This window comes from Apaloderma vittatum, unplaced genomic scaffold (assembly GCF_000703405.1).
Source record: "Apaloderma vittatum isolate BGI_N311 unplaced genomic scaffold, ASM70340v1 scaffold5024, whole genome shotgun sequence".
Taxonomy (NCBI): domain Eukaryota; kingdom Metazoa; phylum Chordata; class Aves; order Trogoniformes; family Trogonidae; genus Apaloderma; species Apaloderma vittatum.
This window is the reverse complement of record NW_009711970.1, coordinates 2,212-20,083: the sequence shown is the minus strand read 5'-3', so window position 1 is coordinate 20,083 and position 17,872 is coordinate 2,212. Positions and strand designations below refer to the sequence as shown.

At 38.2% G+C, this 17,872-nt stretch overlaps 1 protein-coding gene across 1 annotated transcript; it reads right to left on the bottom strand.

Moving 5' to 3' along the window:
• Positions 1-2,613: 2,613 nt before the first annotated feature.
• On the bottom strand, positions 2,614-12,939 carry INTS12 (integrator complex subunit 12). Its single transcript, XM_009867806.1, has 6 exons — positions 12,780-12,939; positions 10,641-10,790; positions 9,927-10,114; positions 5,945-6,104; positions 4,633-4,785; positions 2,614-3,195 (listed from the first exon to the last, which is right to left on the bottom strand). Exons 1-6 carry the CDS (start codon positions 12,933-12,935, stop codon positions 2,614-2,616), a joined length of 1,389 nt encoding a protein of 462 aa, XP_009866108.1. The 5' UTR covers positions 12,936-12,939.
• Positions 12,940-17,872: the final 4,933 nt, after the last annotated feature.

Here is a 17,872-nt window from a genome sequence, read left to right as displayed (position 1 = left end):
ACTTCTGCCCCCCCATTAAGCTACATGGGCTGCAGAGGGACAGCCTGTCTCACCACGGTCTTCACCACAGGCTGCAGGGGAATCTCTGCTCTGGTGCCTGAGGCTTGAACATACCCACATGTAGAGACAAACTCTTCTTTCTCTCCCATGCCCCCGTCAAGTTAGAAGTATCACTAGCAGAGGACTCAAAATACTGCTAGGATACAAGTCACCTCAGACACTGCTGATGTCTGGATGGAACTCTGCCCTGGCACAGCTTCTCTCTTGAATAATCCTGTGGCATCTGCTTCACTTGCTCCTGAAACTGAGACACTAAATAACAATGAAACATAGATATGTAAACATAGATATGTAAACACAGATATGTAAACACAGACATGACCATTCCCAGGAAAATAACAACTTGTCCTATGCAGGGCTGAAACCCAAGTTTTTTTCATTATGCTTTACAAAAGCAAAAACCAAACCTTCATTTTCACAAAGGGCTAAAGGAATATATTCTATCTGAAAATCTATGCTATTACAAATATCTTTGAGCTATTTTATCAGCTAACATAACTTATATCACCATTTGATACACTTGCAAATTCACAAAAAAAATAGTAGAGGGGAAAAAAAGGAAGCCTGTGAGTTCAGGAGAAAGGAAGAGGACTTCTGAATATCTCTCCTCCCCATCCAAAGCAAACAAACCCTTTGTCCCATGAATGCTATGACAGGGACAGTGGCTTATTAGGATCCCAATTCTGGGTTACGTGGATCTGGATACTTGGCCTCCCAAGTTTGAGACCCTGGCTTTTGCACCTTTAGACACTGCTGGCACATTAGCCAATCTGAAATTGAAGCAGGGAGCTTGTCCCAGGTCTTCTCCATCTAATTATAACTCAAGAGATAAAACAGGTGGCAAAATAGAGCTGGGTAATATCTGCGCCCTAGCGTTTCTTTGTGAAAATGGTTTTGCAGCCAGGAGATTGGAATCAACTTCCTGTAAGCTTAAGACTCTTCTAAATCCCAAAACATCCTGCCCCTTCTCCCCAAATTGCATCTGGGAATACAATCCCTCTCCTTAGGCTTAAACCCATCTACATATAAGCCTTGAAAGATCCAATGCTGATATCCAGTTAGAAGTAATTCTGCAACCCTTGCTAGTAAATCCAAATACAGGGTCTTACAGCAGATTTGGAAAAGCATTCATGAGCAGAGTGTTCCGTCTAAAATACAAACCACTGAAGGGAAGGGGAAAGAAACTGAACTTTTAGAATACAGAGAATCCACTTGCTGCTTTGAGTATCATGAAGGAAGGTATGCATTTGTATGTATCTAATTCTGTTTGTCTCCTACAGAAATTGCTGGAAAAGGTTTTCCAGCTGATTTAAAAACTTTGTAATAGACATATTATCTTAAAAAGCAACAAACAACTCCCCACTTCCACAGAAACCAGTTGATGGGGCTAGAAAACGGTTTTTATCTAGCTGAAGTGTTGAACACTGACCAGCACTGTCACTAAGTACTAAAGGACTTTCTGCCTTTGCTCCTTCCTTCCATGAGAAAGTAGTAAATTTAGATAATAATCATACTGGCCATGGTAGAAGAGTTACAAGACTTAAGGCTTCCTTTTCCAAGATAGGTTGGCAGGCAAAACTACATTGACATATGCAAGGCTCGTGAATTTTATAACAGTACTTAATAGCATGGAATACTTCGTAATCAAAAAGTCTTCTGTGTTTCAGGTATGCCAGAAAAGAAACTTACTGTCGCCTAAGACAATTCCTTTCCTTGATGGAACGTTGTTCCATCAGGTTGTGGTTTAATTAAGATATACACTGCCTACTCATTTTCCGTTCATATTCAACAGTACAATATTAAGGTTCTCTACAGACTAAGAAAGCTTGAAAACACTGTTTTGGCTCTCTTCCACTCTTTTTACAATTTAGGAGCCATTTATCTTCTGTCAATGCACTCTTCTCTCAGAGAATTACAACAACAGAACAACCCATGAAGTTTCTCACTGTATAAAACCAAAATAGGCCACTTAGAATTTTCAATTTAAAAAGAGTAAGTTGATCAACATTTAGATTTTGGAATTGTTTAACAGAAAATATATTTTTTTCCCTAAGGAATTCTATCATTTAGGATAAACTTCATTAAGTCTGCACACTACAGACAACCTTGAAGAGATGAATCATTTTAAAGCATTGGAAAATTGGGTGAAAGAAAAGCAGCAGTTATTTCCCAGATTAACAGCACTTTTATTAACAATGTTCAAGAATGACAGTTTCAGTAAGTTCAATTTATTAAGCATCCACATAAATCCAGTTGGGTTTTTTTAATACTCCAAAACACCCAACTTTTACAATTTCAAGTTTCAGTGCTTTGAGCTAAAACTGAGGAGCATAGAGTAGTGAATTCCTCCAACATAATCAATTCATAGATTTGCAAAGTCAGAAGGAATATTAGGATTATCAGAGTTTGATCTGGATAACGTAGGTTTTTGGCTTCCCTGATTTAACTACTGTTTCAGTCCAGTCACCGGGGGACTTCCTTTAAGAAAAACACCAACGCTGCTCTTTCACATAACCAACAAAACTGGTGAGCATCCATGCGTTCCATAGTAAACTACTTCTTGAGTTTCTTTTGAGCAGCCTTCTTCTTGACCATTTGTAACCTTTTCATAGCATTGAGCTGAGATTCCTGAGAAGTGGGGCCTTTCAGGGGGGCCGACTGATTACCAGTATCTGCCGCAGTTTTGCCTGCGCTGCCCCCACTGTTACCCCCCGTCCCGCTGTTGCCATTCCCACCGCTCACCTGGCTGCTGGTGCTCGGCGCAGCACTGCTGGGACTGGGCAGACCGACTTTGCTGACATTGTCGCTGCTTACTGAACGGCTCAGAGTGGTTTTTCCCAGCGTCAGAGGTGGAGGAGGCTTCAGCTGAACTGGGTTTGTGCTGTTGTTGGTAGAAGCTATTTTTGACCCTAGTCCCGTTTTGGAAGTTGCCAACCCTGACAAACCCATCGGTTTCTGGTTATTTGAAGAGGCTGCAGGCTTCCCGCTGGTGCTCTGTGCTGTTGATCCCAGTTTGGCAGTTGACGGATTGGCAGAGGAGGTTTTGGCTGCAAAAGCAGCCCATCCTGTAAGGCCACTTGTCGCTGAAGAGGAAACACTTGTACTGGCCGAGTTCCCTGAAATTGCTGCTGAGGTCTAAAATAAATACAGAATTCTTATTTTAGTAGCATCTATTTATGTAGCACACCACAGCAAGAATGGATCAAGCCTCTGTTTCAGCTCTGTTCCCAGAAACAGCCAGTGGTTACAATATTTCATCACTGGTCACTACATACTTTTGTATACACAAGAAAAGGGAAAGATGGCAGGCGTAGCCAACTTTTAATTTCTCAGCCACATAAACCCAATATTACCTTTTCCTCCCTTTCTTCTATACATCCAGCAGGCTATCATATGTCGTGATCTCCCCACAAACTCTAAACAAGTGGTTTAACTGAAGTAACTGCAAAAAGCCCAAATTTGGTAAGTAAAGAGACAAGTTGTGACTTTTATTGCTTACTGCTGTTACCTGGTGTCACTTTTTAACAAGATGACAGATGCTCAGACAAAAAGCAGACACTGAGCAATTAAGTATTGCATTAATTAAAGCCTTTTGATCAAAGTGGCGGTGTCTAAATTTTTTCCTTTCCTTCCCTTCCCTTCTGTTGGTTCTTAGCAGCATGTACCATAGATACTTAAAACCACTAATCCTCAGTCTTCAGATGTGGATAATACACACGTTGAATTATTAAACCACAGTTATACTAAATGGCAGAGACAAAAAAGAAATTAAAACCCCGTATTAATGTAATATTCCTTCTGTAACATATCCAGACAGTTTCTAAACAGTAAAGATGATGAAATAATTTCTAATCTCTAATCTAAATCTACCCTCTTTCAGTTTGAAACTGTTACTCCTCATCCTATCACTACACTCCCTGATGAAGAGTCCTTCCCCATCTTTCCTGTACACCCCCTTTAAGTACTGGATGGCCACTATAAGGTCTCCCCAGAATCTTCTCTTCTCCAGGCTGAACAGCCCCAACTCTCTCAGCCTGTCCTTATAGGGGATGTGCTCCAGTCCCCAATCATCTTCATGGCCCTCCTCTGGACCTGCTCTAACACATCAATGTTCCTCCTGTCCTGGGGGCCCCACAGCTGAATGCAGGACTGCAGGTGGAGTCTCAGGAGAACAGAGTAAAGTGGGAGAATCACCTCCCTCAACCTGCTGGCCACGTGTCTCCTGATGCAGCCCAGGATGAGATTGGCTTTCTGGGCTGCGAGTACACTCTTTTGAGGATTTCTACTTGTATAAAATACCATTAAAAAGAATAATCATAAGTTCTGTTCTCTCCCTTCTAACATAAAAACACAGTTAAGAGGATCCTTTAGGGACTTCTAGTGGAATTGAGCATCTTTCACTCTTTCAGTGTTAATGCAAAAAGATCATGCTAATGTACTACTCAGTACATATAGTATAGCAGACTATTTTCATTCATGGTTCTTGTGAGAAAACATTGGTTTAATCGAAAAAAACTATAATCTATGCAGTGAAATGCACACCCGTCCTCTGGAAAATTTAAATTACATTACCTTGACTTCTGTTCTCTTGAAGGCTAGAAATGTTGGTGGGGTCTCAGGTTTTAACTTAATTTCTGGCTTCTTGACCAATGGATCCTTCAAAGCTGGTGCAACTGAAACTGCAGCAGGAGCTGGTTTTTGAGGTGGTTTTTGTGTCTTCTGAGCCTGTATAAGTGGTAGGAAAAACAAAACAAACCAAAACAATTAGTCATGGGCCCCATAACATTGACTGTTTTGACTGTTAACAAAAGCGTGAGCATTATCAGACTGCAATGTAGCCTTTCCAATTTCAAGCTGAATGGTGCCTGAGAAACATGGTAATAATAAGGGATGTGGAGGTGCAGAAGAAAAGCCTCCTAAAGAAGGAAAGCATTGGGTAGGGAAGTGGTGAAGCTGATTTTATTGTTGTTTTGGGAAATTGGATCCGTTTTTTGCATGTTTGCATGAAAATATTTGGTTGCATGTGTCATATGTATGCTTGTGGCAGATTACACCCTGTCCTCTGTTGCATCTTAAAAATCAACAGAAGTACGTTTGGGGGCTCTCTGTTTGGCTGGAACTGTCAAAGACTGGCTGAAAATGGTTGGAACCAGCTGGAACCGCTCAAAACAGAACAGCTGGAACAGCTCAAAAACATAATACATCTTTGGCATATAAAAGTGTTTGATTTTAAAATGTCAGAACTAAAGTTGTGCAAACTAATGGTTAACATTTCATGTACCCAAAGATGCTTTCTTACTCAGATGTTTGTTTCTCATAATGAGATGAGTGGGATTCCTGGGGGATCAGGAACAAAATTAGTCTGTTTAGTCAAGAAAATAACATTTGGATCAATCAAAATAAAGGGATATTTTTTTCCTCCCAGAATGTGCTACTCTCAGCTTTCTGTTGAGCCTGAGAACACTCAGCACTTGAGATCTGCACTGAAATTTGCAGCCTTGTCTTACAATAAAACCACCATTCATGTCCAAAGCTGAGAAGAAAACTATAACTGTAGGGCTACTTGGTAGATGTGTACTAAAAACTGAGTATCACTTGAAATTAAAAAAAGTTTTTATCTGTTACCTACCAAGTAGGAAACAATCCTATTTCACTCTTCTTCATTCAACTTCTGCTTTTAAAAAAAGCTTTGTTAAAGCAGTACATTACAGAATACTCTTTGAGATGCTACATTAAAAAATACAGCTGCAAGGGAAGCACAGCTGAGAAAAATGGTTCTCCAACATGCTTCCAAAGATTTCTGCAACTCATTAAATACTCTCATTACAGATAGCCTGCTGTATTCAAATAGTGTTTATCCAAGACAAAAAAAAAAGAGTCCTACCATTCTCTTCATCTGTCTGGTACAGCGGGCACAATACCATACAAGTCGAGGATCATTCATTTCCTTGTCTGTCACCTGAGGTTTATGGCAATCCTGGTGGTAGAGATTATGGCACTCCTGACACTCCACTAGCGGATTCCCAAAAGTAACTGTCATTTGCCTGCAGAGCAAATAGTTAAGAACAGATTATGGGATAAAGCACTTAAAGGATTACCCAATTGTTGCAATTTCTGCAAGGCTTAACATAAAAACTAAAAATATTTGTGCTTCCACATATATTTTCTACCTGTGGCAAATGAGACGTATTTCTTTCTTCCTGCATGAGTTCTTCCTAACAAATAGTTTAGATAGTCTGTATTTTTTAAAGACAATTTCTTTCGAGAACATCTAAAACTTCTATACTATTAAATATCTGAATATGAAATGATCTCCCTGTTTGATTTTTATATTAGAAATGTATGTCTCCTGCTTTGCTTCACCCAGTCATTTTATGGATACCTCAGTGTATAACAACTATGGCTTCTTCATTATATTAGCATGTCAAGGCCTAGTCTACATTTAGATATTTTGCTGTAAACGGTACAGCAATACAATTCAAGAACAAATAATTTCTCTATGACAACCCTGTAAGAGCACTTTCTGCTACAAGGTTTAAAAGCATCATCATCCAAGCTGTATATTACTTTAAAGATACTTTATCGCCCACCCTTTGGGTCCCTACCACACAAACAGACACTTGGAATTTGAGATAATACCAGAATCATGGAAAGATGGAATAGAAAGGATTAACTGTGCAGTCCTGCCTTGAAGCCAGCGTGGAAGCTGGTGATGAGGACATAATTTTGTGTGGGCCTCTGGTGAAAGTAATCATGCTGTATAAACGACAAATTAGCGATATACACATGACTGGCAGTATGTCTGTGAATTAGCCAAATACCATTTTCCTAATGATTTCTTCTTTCAGATGACAAATCAAGCTATTTAATTGCTAAGCTGCTTTTGCTTCTATCCCCAAGGAGCAGGTACCCAGGTAACCATGGAAACTCTATTTGTAGATGGGTGGGGAAAGGTAATACCTTATTTCTTTATATACCAGGAGAATGAAGTCTGAAGATATTGATCATATGGATACTAGAACGTTTTATAAGAAATATTTCTCTTTTAAATGGGCTATTTACAAATAGAGGGAGAAACCTTACCGAAATTTCCATTATTTTAGATGCAAGGTATTTCAGAAGCTGTTTTGTTTGTTTGCTGTTCCTAAATAAACTGAGTCAGAGCAAAGCAGTGATGCTTCAACCTCACGTCTCAAGGGAGAAGACTCACGCTATTTTAAACCTACAAAGAACAATCCCAGACTGACTGAAACACCATGAACTCTTCATGCTCAGAAACAAGTTAAACTGGAGTTGGTTTAAAATGATACAATAACTGAGAAACAAACCTAATGATTTTTTACCTTTGGAAAACAACAACCAAAGAAGTATTCATAAAAAATAAGGTTGTTCTTTCAAAATTAGGCTTTTTAAAACACTTTTTTTTTTTTTTCTGAGAGACAGAGTTCACTATCATCTGCAAACAGCATGCAGTATTTCTTCTTCATCTAACTGAGTAATCATATCACTGGTTAGAGTTGTTTTTCTAAAGATCTGCAGTTACTGGAGAGGATGAAGTTATTTTAATATCTCCCCTCTCCTTATGCTTATCTTGGTATAAAAGAACAAGAAGAAAAACACCACAGGCATCAATGTTCAATACTCCTGATTGCTGTGAAAATAAATTTGACATTTGGCAAATCCTGAAGAAATATTTAATGTCTCTACTTGAGTTTTTACAACTACAAAAAAGGTTTTATAGTTAATATTCGAGTGTATTCGTTTGCAGTTGTGAACCTACAGTTGGGTTCTGGTTAACTTGTCTTCTTAAGCAATACAAGTATAAACCCTTTGGCTATGAACCCCACGCACTCTGCAACTGGACACAATGTTTTCACTAACAACTGACTGAATAATTGATTGAGTTATTAAAAGGTGTCATTTTCAAATACAATTCATACCTGAGTTATTTTACAGGGTATCTAGTGCTTTTCTATTTCCTATGTACCAGGATGTTAATATTTCAGCTCAAGATGACCAACCTCAAAAAGGGTCACATGTTGAAAGCTGAGCAGTAAATAGGAATACTGTTTGACTGATGCGTTGTTTCAGAAAGTCTGAAGTATGAGTACTCTGAAAAACATCCTGTCAAGCCTGAGCTGGAGATCAAGAACCACACTGACATCAGTTTCAGACTGAAGACAAATCCTGAGTGTTGGCTGACTGTTGCCATCCCCTCTCTAATGAGTTTTTTCTCTCCTTGTTGTACTTTTCCCTCCCTCTGGTATCAGCTTAATGAGAACTATTTTAGGTAGCCAAGATAGATTCATCTTTTGAAAGAGCACTATGAATTTGTGACCACGATAGCTAGAAGCAATGCCTTCAGCAGCAAGGGTGAATACTGTGGAATATCCAATGGAACCACATATCTGGCCTACGTTTTTCAAAGCTGTGTCTTGGCCACACTAGGCATAGCAGTTGCATTTTCTTTCTTTACTTTGCTGGCATTTCTTATCATGCCTGTATGCTTTTTCCTTTGCCAGGGAAGACAAAGAGTTAATAACCCACAGCAGTTCAAGACTGTCTAAACAAAACTACTATTTATCCCCTCCCGCCAAATAAGTTAACACCATGTTGGTTTTAGTAGCATTTTAACATACTGCTGAACAGGGCTTTTCCGCTTTAGAAAAGAGCAAAAAATGGAATTTGCAGGAAGAAAGAGAAAACTGAAATATTTATTTCATACTTCAGAAGTATTAGCTGTTGTTCCTTTTACAATGTCTATCAGAAAAAACATGGGAATAATGTGACATGAAATCTCATTAGTCCCCAATTTGTTAACTGAATAATTAACTGTAACAATGGAAGTTTATCTGCCATGGACTGAGGACATCTCCTGTCTGCACAATATGAACGACCACTGAAATAACTGAATAATAAAGTTATAATGCACAGTTTCCCAGATAACTTAAGCAGAGCTAAAAACACAGCACTATCAAAGGGCCAATCCTACCCTCCTCTCTGTCCTGGTTCTACAGGCATACACCCGCACATGTGCCAGAATAAGCATTTACATTCACTAAGCTGACTGAAAGCTAAACCTACCGAAAAGCCCAAGTGATGAACTGATCCAGAAGCTCAATCAGCTGATCTCAAACCTGCATGGGTAATACACTCCCTAAACAGGACAGGGAAGGAGGCAAAACCAGGACAGCCAAACTGTTCTTTTTGCCAGCAGTGGGGACTTATGAGGATATAAATCAACTGTGAAACTAAAGCCTGCATAGAGTGATTTGATCCTAAGGCAGATATTCAAAAGTCTATTTTATACTTCTGTTAATACTAGATGTATTGTTAGCAGAACGTTACTAAGATCCAATTTTAGAGCCTTTACTAAAAAGCAAAAAAAGCCCATCTTGACTGCAAGATATACTGACACTGTTAACTGAAAAAAACATAGATGTATGTAAACTAATGCCAAACAATTATGAAGAGAGGAGCAACACTTACAGATTTCATAATAACGCCTCTTAAACATGTTTTTGGAAGAGAATCGATTTTTTTAAGAATGCTTATCATTAGCCATTACTATTGTAACTCGTTTCCCAATAATTAAAAATCAGTATTTGTCATTATAAGTTTTGCATTATGTCTAATTGTATTATTTTTCACTGTCCTTTCCTGAAGACGAGAAGTTTGCTTTCTCATTAAAGGTTCCATTTTCAATAACCCATTCTTATTCAGGAAGAATGCTTGAATGTATTATTAATTTTGGGTATGTGCTTGAGTGATTTCCGGAAGAAAAACTACAGGAAGCATTTATTAATTAATACACAATAACAAAAAAAGGGTAATTACTCAGTTGCAATGAAGCAACGTTGACTTACCTGCAAACAACACAGGCTAATCCCATTTCCATAGCAAAGTCATCCGCGCTTGTTTCCTCAAAGCTAGATAAATCAGGCATGGATAAATCCTTGCTTGTCTGAACTGTAATAGGAGATGAACGAGCCTCTTGCTTCTCTAGTCTGGGCTTCTTTGGTGCATCAGGTCCTTCAGCGGTATCCCCTTTTACCTATTACACACACGCAGAGAACATGAAAATGCAACAAGCTACTGGATATCATTAAAACGAGAAAGCTGTATAAGGTGCATACATATAACATATTTTCCTTACATATATACTTTCTTCAAAATATTTATGAAATAGAAGCTGAAGTCCACTTTTATACTTCACCTCAAAATCTTTGAAAAAAATTTGGGAATCCATATTTCAGCTTGCTACATTTTATGTAGCAATATCCTGATAACACAAAATGTATCTTATTATGAGGATATTTAAAACATAGAATCAGAGAATGGTTTCCGTGGGAAGTGACCTTTAAAGGTCACCTAAGGCCAACTCCGCTGTGGTGAGCAGGGGAAACATTCACAGAATAATTATATCAAGACAACTGTTGTCTAAATATAGCAATATCATTGGAGAATGCAGCTCAAAGGCTATATACCATTAGATGAGTTGACTCACACAGATTAAAAAGGAGAGCTTTTGTCTGTAACATCTTCAAGTATATTAACCAAGAGAGAACAAAATTACTTACTTTATCTGCAGATCTCTTTTCTGATTCTTTTTTCACCTTTTCTGACGCAATGGGCTTGCCATTGTTGCCAGAAGGCAAACTAGAAGACGCTTTAGGCTCTTGCTTACTGGAAACAGGTTTGGTAACAGACACTTTTGGTTGCTCTACTTCCTAAAACCAGAAACAAATACTGAAGGCAAACTCTAAACCTGAGTTACTTCCTAGTTTGCAATTCGTTACATAACAGGATAGGCAAACAAAGTCATACAACATTGATCATCTCTATATATTTTTTAATAAAACATGTCTTAAATATTTTCATATCACACTGACAAATTAGTGTGCTTAAGCTGCAGTCACTCGTTAAAACCTTCCCCTCATCACTCACCTTCCAGAGGAAAAGGTGCTTCTTTTCCAAAGGCAGATCGTCTTTGGAAGATAAATTAAAAAGGAAAACTTTTCTGGTTTTGAAATTTAAAGAAATCATGAACATAATTTTTTAGACAGTTATGAAGACAAAATTCAGTTTAAACTTAAAACATAAGTTGACATCTGATGTCACCAGACATCAATACTTCATTCTGTCATGGAGAAAAATATTGACCTCCACTTAATCTCAGTCCCTATTCATCTATCAGTCTAACAAATTTAGATTTCAACAGAAATTAATAGTTCTTACTAATGATGCATTCCTGTCAGCAATGGATAATAAACAAGAAAGTCTGTAAATAAGCAACTAATCACAGCAATGTGCATGAGCAAGCTACCCCTCCTCAGCCTGGTAAGAAGGGAATGATTCTCTGCTGTATACTAGGTCAGGTCCTGAGCCCTGAGCAACAGGTCTCCACAGGTTTGCTGATTTCCTGTTGCATCCAGAGTCAGAAGTGGATTTCCTCATCTGATCAACTGTGGTAATTCTGTGCTCCTCATTCTGTTCTTGGACTTCACAGTCAACCACAAATTAATCCTGTGGCCTGAGAATGTGAGGAAAGGAATTCTTGTACATTTTTGCCCGTTTCTGAGCTTTGCAGTCCAGCTGATACTGGAGACACACTGAAAAGATGAGAAGAAAAGATTTCTTCCTCTGACCTAAGCCTCAGTCTCACCTGAGGGCAGGTGACTACCAGCCAAGCTGTTATTAGAACTGGCTTCCTAAGCCTCTTTGCACTGTTATTTGGCCCCATTTCCTCTTTAAACCACAGACCAATGTTTCTCTGAGGTCTGACACAGAGGGTTCCTGAGAGTTTTGAGATCTCTGTTAGAGGGAATTGCAGTTTAGGTTTCAGAGAGTTAGCAATTTGAATAGAAAGGAGTTAGACCACACAGTACAAGCATGGTGTAGCAGTAATAGAGCCTTTTAGTTACGTGGATGCACATATATACAGAAATGAAACATTACTCATGTATCAGTATACAGACCAGGTTGACTTCTAGGAATCCTAGGGGAGAATACTACCTCATTATCCATATGGCAAGATACAGCAACATGAGGATGTTCCTGTTTGGTTATCTCCATATGCTAATCACATATTCAAATGTTTTATCTAGCAGGTATTTAGCGATTTTCAGTAGATGAAAAATAATGTTTGTCCATTGGACAATAATGGTTTCAGTCTACAAATCATTTCTGCTTTGGACCATTTGATGTTTTTCATTCTCGTATGACTTCATGAACAGAACTTCAAGAAGAGATATCTCCCTTTATCAGGAAAAAGCTTGTTTTGTTTCATATTTATATGTGGCAAAAATAATCTGCATTTTAAAGACCTTTTAGGTCTGACTGTAAGTGGAGAAACACTTAATTTTGAACTCACCTTAGTGTGTATGATAGCTTCTGAACAAAAATGCCAAAACCAATACAAAAGTAAACACAAAAAGTACTGTTACAAAGTCATGACACTTGCGATATAGGGTTGAATAACTTTTTTACAGGTCTTGGTACACCAACAAAGTAAAGAGAACGTTTTCCATTAACTTCAAATAATCAAACTGATTATGCTGCATAAAGAGGAATGATGAGTATGAGCATTACATAGTTACTTTTTCTTTTTCCTCTATTTCTGATTATCTTTTAATTTTTCAGCCATAAAAAATGAAGTTGGAATACCAGGAGCTTTGAAAAGGTATGCCAAAATGACACATGCTCTCTAATATCAATACCTTCTGAGATGGACGATAGCTTGAGTCAGTTCCTCTGGCTAAGGACTCATCAAGAAGTGCTTTCAGCTTTTCAGCAGAGTCCTTACTCTTCGAATGCAAAAAGCCCAGGGCTTTCAGAAAAATGGGATCAAGCTCCAAGTTCACTGTAGCAGCCATAGTGGTGCCTTTGGAGGAAGGAAGAGAAAAAAAGGAAAAAAAAAAGAAAAAAGAAAAACAGTGACAACTTTATTAATATGGAGCACAACTCAAACAGCATGTAGTTAACTATCTCATAGAACATTTTTTTTTTTTTTTGGTAGAACAAAATTACATTAAATCACAGCAAGAATTATATGTGAATTAATTATCATCATTAGTAGATGACTGATTGTGGACCTCAGAGCTGCAGAACTTGAACTGGGCTTTACATCTGTGTTGAAAGCTAGGGCTGGGTCAGCCGCTGAATGCTGACCCTGAATGCTCCTCTCCCTCCCCGAAATGGGAGAGGAAATGGAATAAGGCAGAGGGACTTAGAGATTGGAAAAGAAAACTAAACCAGCTTTAATAAAACAATAACAGTACTAATAAGGAAATAATAAAAGTAATGATCTATATACAAATCTGATACCAAATCTGACTCCCTCCCTGATAGCAATTCCCACTGACGTTGCAGAGCAGGTAGCACTGGGGAAGCCTCAGGCTCATCAGCAGAGGGGAACAGGACACAGGAACTGGATTTGGGAACTCAGGATCGACAACAAAGGCAGAAGATTGGATAGAGTCCTCCTCGGACGCTGGCCACTGAAGAAGAGGCCTTAACCTCCACGATCCCTCAGTTTTACACTGAATATGACATATACGGAATGGAATACTCTTGTTGGTCACCCGCCCCCGTCTGCTCATCCCCAAAGGTGCAACCTTTTACTTCCATGTGACCCCTCTTACTACCCGGCACCCCCAGCGTGGCACACAAGAGCCAGCAGTGGCCTTGGTCACTGTAGGAATAAGTATCAGCAAGAGCCTGTCTGCATCCCAGTCCCAGGCAGTAACTGTAAACATCAGGTGTTAACACTGCCAGTAGCAGGTACTGTCTACAAAAACATGCTGCTAACTCCAGAAAATGCAGCCTTTTTAGAAGTAACTGAGCTGGAAACTAAAACGACTGAACAGTTGGTTCTGTTTAGCTCAAACCAGGACAGTATATAAAATAAGTGCAAATTTCTAAAAATGCAATTACTACCCTTATCCTTAACGTTATTTGCACATCCAGTGATTTCTATATCATAGCTCATTAAAGAATAACACAGAAAAATCTCTCCTGTAGAAAAATTAACCTTTGAAATTTCTAAAAAGAACATCTCTTAACATATAAGAAGTGAAAATATAGAGCAGCTAGTATAAGAAAAATCTGAAAAAGTGTATTTTCCATTTTTATTTTTAGATGAAACAGAGAAATTATAACTCAGACTGTGATTTATCCAATTCCCTCTGTGATAGCCTAGGTTTTCATGTCAAGTAATAACTATCCAGAGCTCTAAGATGTGACGGTGTCAATGTAAATGGAATAAAGTGAAAAAAAGTTTAGAACAAATCGGGAAAAAACCCCCACGTTTCACAGCAATACATTCCTGCACTCTGGAGCCTTTCCTGTTCATTTATTTAACAAAAGTTCTAAGTAACTGCATTTACATCAGAAATTGTCCCTACAAAGACAGTTAGCTCTCTAACTTAATCAGTAATTAACAGTTTCAGAAATGACACAGGAAGTGCTGAGAAACAGTACTGTTAATAAGCTCTTCAAATCTCATTTGAAACACATCCGGACATTTTATTTTTTTTTATACGGTAATCTAGAAATTCTTGAAAAGGCTTTCAGCAGTTCTGCTCAAAAGCACTGTCTGGTCAGCTTTTTCAGCTGGACCTTCCAAGGTTTTTTCTGATGAATTCCTTTTGATAATCAAGGGAGTGAGCTTTTACCTCTCCAGCCAAAACCCCAGCAGTGCTAGTCTGTTCCCTCAACACTTGCCTAGAAGTCTCCAGGAACCTTTATCTCATGCTGAGCTTTCACGAGATGCCAGAGAATCGCTTGACTGAGATCATCAAGGAGTTCGACATACAGCAGACTTCACAGGGATTTTATCAATGGACCCAGCAGAGAGCCAAGAATCCTCTTCAAGAGCCTTTTCTGTCTTCCTTAATCTTTTGCTACTTGTCAAATCATTTTCTGCTGGCCACAGAACTTCTGTTAGTAAGTACTATATACCAGTTACTCTGCTTTTTTCGCTGATCAAGCGGAGACTGTGGTGCAAGCCCCATCCAGACACATCAGTCTCTCTCTGATGTTTACAAAAGTGAATTTAACATGTGTGGAAAGCACATATCCTCTCATTTTTAATGCCTCTACCTCCAACTAATTTTCAGGTTGCTCCTGAGTCCTGTGGGTAGGTTACCTCTTCCATTTCTTTACTCTGTGAATGTGCCTTCCACGTTTCAGGACCATATAATCTTAAATTAGGACTCTGCTACACTTTCTGCTGAATGAAAACAGTAGAATTAAAACACTAACTTTGGAAAATTGGAATAATTCAGTGTTAAAAAATTTCTTTAAGTTCTCTTCTGAGACTTCTTCTAGAAATATATACTTGTATATGTAAGGACCATGTACCCTCACCAGTCATTAGCAGCCAGTTCAGGATGCCTGCAGTATTTAGAGAACAACTCTAAGGAGGCTAACTCTGTTTTCATCTGAAGGTAACAGTTCCCAGACTTATTTCCAGCTCTAGCTTTTTTCAGACATCTATTGTAAAGGAACTCTTAAAATCCAAATTTCAAAGTGATTCATTGTATTTATTCCTGTATTTGCATATGACATTGCAGCAATTCTTTCTCTGTTCTCAAGGGTAAATTATGTCATAGGCTACTGCAGTTATAACACCACAAGAAATTTCTCATGAGAAGGGATGAAACTGGGCTTATGAAACAGTTCAAGTATGCCCAGTTTAAACACGTATTTTAAAATTAGAAAAATCTATTTGTAAGTCAAAGAAGGTAAGTATACTTAATGGAAAGATGAGCACATCTTAAAAATAGCATGAACTAAAAAAAGTAAATTGATAAATATGCTCTCCTTACTGAATCACAGTAATACAACTGTCAAACAGGTTAATATCAGTAACTGGTCTGGTCTAAAAGGCAAATTACTGCTTTTGGTAGCGGCCTTTTCCAGATGTCTGCAGATCAGAACAGTGGTTTGATACTTATAAACCTAAGATCCAATTATACTCATTCATGTTTTCATTCATAAACTGCTCCTCTGATGAAGTCAGCATATAGCAAGGTGGTAGCCTTAAAACAAGAATAATACAGTGTTTTAATGACAATGCTATAGAATAGTCTGCATGAGAGCACTCCTTTCTTGTTGAAGTAGAATCTTTGTGTGGACGCGGAAGTCACGGACACTGCTGACAATCAATGTGATCAAGCAAATGCCACTTTATTAACGCACTAATGCGGTTAATATACAGTTCACAACGTCCTTGTTTTCTAAATGCTCTATGTTGATTGGCTATTAACAACAAACACACGCAGTCCATGCTCCTGTTCACACGCTGTTTTCCTTTGCTGATTCGCTCTTCTTCTCCCCACCTGCATCCTGGGTTTGTTTCTGTTTTCACTCATATACATCAGCCACAGCTCCTTGTTTTTGTCTGCTTCAGCATATTCTCACAGCTAGTGACCTTCACAATGTCCTTCACAAACTCTTGTCAAGCGAGGCCTAAAACTTGTCTAAAAACAGGCCATCTGGCTTGTTCAAAACATGTCCGCTGTTCTCTAAATATCCCACATCTTTGCACAGAAAAAAAATCAAATGTTGTTTAGGAAAAAAAAATAGGGAAAAAATAAATGAATACGACCCTGTCTTTTGTGTAGCAGTTTGCTAACCCAGCTGTGAGATTAGAGGGCTGTGTTGTAGTCCTTGAATATAGAGCAAACTGGTTTTGCACAAAGCAGTAACTGAAGGGAACAGAGAGGCAACTTGTGTAGCAGGGACAGGAACCCAAGTAACTAAGCATCAACCGAGTCCCTACAAACACTCTTCTCGAGTTAGGTCTCTGGTTGACACTTCTTCACTACTGTACAAGAACTGTCTGATGATGGGTTGACAAGATCAAAGATAAGGTGATAAAACTCTCTGAAGTATCTGAGATAATATTAAAAACCCTGCAACGAACAATCACGGAATAACCTCCGAATGCAGACAACTCTAGGTAGGGGAAAACAAAAGTTAATTAGTTGGATGTTATTCTTAAAATGTCTAAGCATTTTTGTTGAGTCTTGCATTTCTTGAGCATACTATTGTCTTCTGCCAAATACATACAAGCTTAACCGAGCACTATACAGAACATGTGGTCTTCTAGTTTAATAGACTTATTAGACTTCCAGAGCATAAGAGTGCCTTTCTCTTAATTTATTTTCCAGCTATTATTTTGCATGCCTACACATGTATTATCTTACTCATCATCACTTAAAGTTAAATAGATCTACTTATACTACACTTTCAGGTATGGTAATGTTTCATTTGTCTGTTTCTGAACTCCTATTAGTTTCTGAGATCAGTGCACAGTTGAAGATATTTTTACAACAAAGTGCACACTTTCAATTTATGTTGCGATGCTACTATCAAGACTATTATTTATAAAATCAGAAATACTTCTATTTTTCACCGACATTGATGATTAAAAGGACTTTCACATATCCTTTTCAGCTACCTACAACATCTGTAGCAGTTAACTTAAAACTCAGCAGCATGAATGAGTAGCACAAATTTCCTTCCAATGTACTGCATTGTGTTCATTATGAATTAGTTTCACTTACCACCATATTATCAATTCACCTTCAACCAGCCTCTGCTTCATATTCTTCTGTTCCTCAGAATTTTCTCTCTTCCTGACTAATCTAAAAACTGTATCAGTGGCAGATTTTGCTTATTTACCAATAATGCCTTTTCCAGATCACTCTCAGATTTAATGCAAGCCTTAATAAAGTAGATCATGGAAAATCTTAGAAGCAAGAAAATATGAACTTCTATTTACATTTTTTTTTGTTTTAGTATC